This window comes from Etheostoma cragini, chromosome 23, assembly GCF_013103735.1.
Source record: "Etheostoma cragini isolate CJK2018 chromosome 23, CSU_Ecrag_1.0, whole genome shotgun sequence".
In the NCBI taxonomy this organism is placed as follows: domain Eukaryota; kingdom Metazoa; phylum Chordata; class Actinopteri; order Perciformes; family Percidae; genus Etheostoma; species Etheostoma cragini.
In genome coordinates this window covers 695685-700390 of record NC_048429.1, presented here as the reverse complement: position 1 = coordinate 700390, position 4706 = coordinate 695685, and the positions used below count along the sequence as shown (strand labels likewise).

The 4706-nt window shown below is 45.3% G+C and overlaps 1 protein-coding gene across 1 annotated transcript in view; it reads right to left on the bottom strand.

Moving 5' to 3' along the window:
- Positions 1 to 24: 24 nt before the first annotated feature.
- Positions 25 to 4706, bottom strand: part of LOC117939056 (bestrophin-3-like) — a 5405-nt gene continuing 723 nt past the window's right edge. The window contains exons 2-6 of the mRNA XM_034864099.1: positions 4495 to 4688; positions 3099 to 3189; positions 1631 to 1749; positions 1254 to 1511; positions 25 to 1050 (exon numbers count right to left, since the gene is read on the bottom strand). Of these exons, the coding sequence (XP_034719990.1) occupies positions 684 to 1050; positions 1254 to 1511; positions 1631 to 1749; positions 3099 to 3189; positions 4495 to 4688 (1029 nt within the window). The 3' untranslated portion in view covers positions 25 to 683. The remainder of the gene's footprint in view (positions 1051 to 1253; positions 1512 to 1630; positions 1750 to 3098; positions 3190 to 4494; positions 4689 to 4706) is intronic.

Below are 4706 nucleotides of genomic sequence, written 5' to 3'. Positions count from 1 at the left end.
TCCCCCCTGCTGGAGATCAGGTAGGATGCAGGTTTAAGGAGTCTCCCCCCACTGGAGATCAGGTAGGACGCAGGTTTAAGGAGTCCCCCGCTGCTGGAGATCAAGTAGGATGCAGCTTTAAGGCACTTCCACATTTGCAGTCGCCGAACCGGATGCGTTCCATCAATATTTACAGTCAATGGTTGGAACCAGCTGCAGTTCCTATATAGGCCACCAGGTGACATCCAACACAACGCTGGCTGTATTGAAGTGAGTCAGTCTCAACAGTCTACACATTGTTTCCACAACAGGTTCAGGTCTTGGGGGATAATGTAATTTCTTCCTCACGTTTGTTAAAACATTAAGGCATAAAAAAGGCTTTTATCTTGAACATTTCCGCTTATTAAGCTGAGCCCCAGTGGTTGTTGCTTGCTCTTCCCTTCTTTGCCCAATTTTCCTATTTTCTGATCTTAAAGTTGATTACGAGTATTAGCAGTCTTCTGTATCTTTTGTGTTTTTTTGGTGTACATGTTTGGGTTAGGGTGAAGCTTTATCTCCAGCGACTAACCTGGCGACATGCGGTTCAAAACACCCCTTCAAAGGTTGGAGATTTCTAAGCAACTTTCCTCATGTGGCTCCTCTTTTTGGGCACTGTCACCAGCTCTGGGGTTGCATCTTTGGGCAGTATTACGTGTGGGTGGTTCTTATTTTTTCTCCAAACTCTGCGATTGGCTGTCCTGGTTTGTGATGTTTTCCCTTTCGTTGGTTCCTTCCTCCACGTAGTCAGTAGTCTCTGCCAGTCCTTGGAAGTCGTGGTCGTACTCTAGGTCAGGGAGCTGCAGAGTGTCGGAAGGTGGAACGGGTGATCGTCGGGACTGGAAGCGTGCCAGGCCTCGTCTCCGCCTACCCAGGCCCTTTGGGCTTGGCAGGCTTCGGACCGACCCTTTCGATGACTGCCTGGAGAACTGCAGGGAGAACTGGCGCCCCCGTGGCCGGGTTGGTGGTTGATTTGTCCAGCGGAATTCCTTGGGTCCTAGCTGGGTGGGGGAACAACACATCGAGGAGCCGGGCCTAGAAATACATAAAATTAGTCAGACCATAACAGCAAAGCTAAGACCAACTGTGGTTCTAGTCATTTTGGTAATCCCATCATCTCAAAACAGCAGCATAATCGTTATGTTAAGGACAGAGTTGAACCAGTGGAAAGGTGGTTTAATGGTTTCAGAGTTGGACAAACAATCAGGGGAAGGTCAAAAGTCATGACACTTAATTACCTCGGGGTATCTAAGCCTGGTGCTTCCTCAGTGGGGGACGGATCCAGTCCATTATGAGGTTTTGCCGCTTCACCATTGCCAGCAGAATCCGTCTTGTGACAGACGTCACTGGACAACGGCGGACTAATGACGAGCCGGGGGAAAACGGTAAAGGGTGAGCTTTCAGCGGATGTAGAGTCGCTGCTGACCTCCCTTAAGGTGGACAGGGTTTCTATGGCGGTGGGGGGTAGACCCATGTCCTCTGGACGTGGGTAAACCCTGGTTGGATTGACGGACGATAAAATGGATGTCAGACAGACCAACAGACAGTGCCAACCACTGAGCTAGCTTGTGGCCCAATCACATTTAATTGAAATCAATATGGGTTCCTTTAGTACCTGAAGTCTGGGAAGAAGCTTCCTGTTGCGTCGCTGCTGTGTCGTTTGAAGATAGGCTTAGGAGGTCGGAGGTCAGGAGGATCCTGGACGCTGAGCAGCCGGCGGACTCGACCCAGAACCTGCAAACACCAAAGATATGATGGTAGAAAAACAAGTAAACCCGGAAGGCTGTTCTTCCATTCAGGACTCAAACAAACCGCTTTCCATCTGGAGGGATTTTTGCAGTTCCTAGAACATAACACTGGAACAATTTGGGGATTAGTAAGTTCCTCTGACTTCAGTTCCTGTAACTCCTTCAGCTCCTTCTTCAGGGCAGGGTCGATTCCCTTTTCCAAATAGTGACCTAGTCACGACCCACAGCGTCATCTGTTTAAGCCATGAAATCTTTGTTGGCAAAACGTACTGTTTTCGTAGTAATTTGAGAATGGACAGAGTGCTGAACTCAGAAAAGTGGACTGATGCGGAGGTGCAGGCGCTGTTGGTCATGTACGCCACCAAGGAGGTGCAGAGGGACTTGGAAGGATCCACAACAAACGTTAAAATCTTAGGGAAATGTGGCGCTGAAGTGTGGACCCGTAGACTTAATTTTTTCATCAATGATATGTCTTCTCCACCAAGGCAGTTCTGGTGCTGGTTCGGAGTCAGTGCCAGATATCGGACCGGTTATTTGCTTTTCCACACAAATAAACCTGGTTCTGGGCCAGGAACACGGGTTTCAACTCAGCACCAACGTAGCGCTGGTCTAGAGATAAGAACCAGTTAGGTCCGTGCTGGGGGGGCGGGGTTATTATGACATTCGAAAACAAAAACTTCTGCCGGCCATTTTTAAAACACCGGTCAGCTGTTAACCATAGAGAGCTGTTGATGTTAGCTTTGGACATGGATGGGAAACCAGAACTACCGTGGTCTGGGGAGGAAACCACCGGTCTGCTGGGTCTCAGGCTGGGGAAGATCCAGCTGGTTCTTAGAGAACCGGAGAGTAGAACCAGCACTGAACCTGCACCAGCACCAGAACCAGCACCTGGTTAGCCTTGGTGGAAAAGACATATTAGAGTCAACGTGATCAGACCGTTAATTAACGGCCTAAAGACATATTCCACCATATGACGCTGATATCTGTGCAGGGCTGCAACTGACCATTATTTTCATTGTTGATTTATCAGTTTAGTCTCTAAAATGATGAAAAATGTGGATCAGTGTTTTCCAACGCCCCAGATGACGTCCTTAAATGTCTTGTTTTGTCCACAAGTCAAAGATATTCAGTCTACTGTCACAGAAGAGAGAGGAAACTAGAACACATGCACATTTGAGAGGGTGGACAACAAGATGGCCGATCATCAAATTAGTTGATGATTCATTTAATGATGACAACTAATGGACTTATCCGTGCAGCTCGTCTGCTCCTCGGCTGACAACACAGCACAGCACACGGGGATGAAATCAGAAGTATTAAACCAGGAGGTCTTACCGACTCCTGCCGCCAAGCAGACACAGAGTCCAGATGCCGGGGACGGATGTTGCTCACGTCCGCCTCATCAAACTGCAGGATGTCGGAGAGTCTGGAAGACACGTTGGACAAAAGGTTTTTCTCAGTTTGGTGATGAATTCAACTTCCAACTTTCCTGCAAACCCATTAAAGTTAACCCTGCTGTGGTCCTCGGGTCAAATCGGACCCTTTAATAAATGTCCATATCTGAAATATGAGTTTCTTTTTAACCAAATAACCATAAAAATGGATTCCTTCCAACGCTCTTTATAAATACAACTGATCACTTTCATTCCTCTGATCTTAACTATTAGTCAAAATAATTCATAATTTCTGCTTTTTTAACTCTAATATTAGGTATAATTCTATATAAATGAGGGTTATTGACCATAAATTCCAAAAAGTAATAAAACTTGTAAGGTTGTGCTAGAGCACAAGTCTGAAAAAGGGACAAAAATGTCCAATATTTATCTGTTTTTGACCCAGGAGGACAACACAAACAACTCCCTGTAACAACCAGAGTTACATAAGCAATTAACAATCAATCAACCACTCAGCTTGCTCAGGTTAAAAGTGTGTGTTCTTGTTTAGTAGTATTTGTGGGGTCCAAAACCAGTTCAGTATAAAATGTCCAAAATGGGTAAAATGTTGGACCCTGCAACTTTAAAGGGCTGTTTGAGGGTCAAATTGAGCCGTTGTCCTACATCAATGTTCTTTTTTATTCCCCAAAATAACATGATTGATTCCACCCAACGCTCTTTGCCAAGTACAAATCTCTACTTTCATTAATTTCGGGGCGTCTTATTCAATTTTATAGCATTGTAAAACAAATGGAAGTGTTTTTGAAATAGTGTTGAGTAAAAGTTGACATATTCCAGTCTGTGATTATCATCAACATCCATTCCTTTAACTTTAGTCTCAATAATTCCTAATTTCTGCTTTTCTAACTCAAACATTAGGTATAATTTCCTATAAATGAGGTTTATTGACCATAAATTCCAAAAATAACTTTAAAACTAAAGTTTTTAACTCAGTGTTACGTAGTGTTGAAAACGTACAAAAAAGGGACAAACATTGAAATTAACATAAAAAAAAGACAAAAACGTTAAAAAAAGTTTAAAAAATATATCAAAAGCATTGATTTTTAACGGAAAGACAACACAGGCATTTGTGGGTCCCCACAAAGGTGTGTGTGTGTGTGTGTGTGTGTGTGTGTGTGTGTGTGTGTGTGTGTGTGTGTGTGTGTGTGTGTGTGTGTGTGTGTGTGTGTGTGTGTGTGTGTGTGTGTGTGTGTGTGTGTGTGTGTGTGTGTGTGTGTGTTTGTGTGTGTGTGTGTATGTGTGTGTGTGTGTGTGTGTGTGTGTGTGTGTGTGTTGACCCCATGTCGGTGGTGGAGCCGAGGAACGAAGGGATGCAGTAGTCGGCAGCGGCCAGCGTGTAGGGGGGGCGCGCCTCGCAGTCGTTCCAGTACAGGTCTTTGGTCATGCTGGGCAGGTTCATGTGCATCTCATCTACAGCCAGCAGGGACACCTGGAGGACAGGTAAACAGGAAGTTACAGCCAGCAGAGACACCTTGAGGGACAGGTAAAC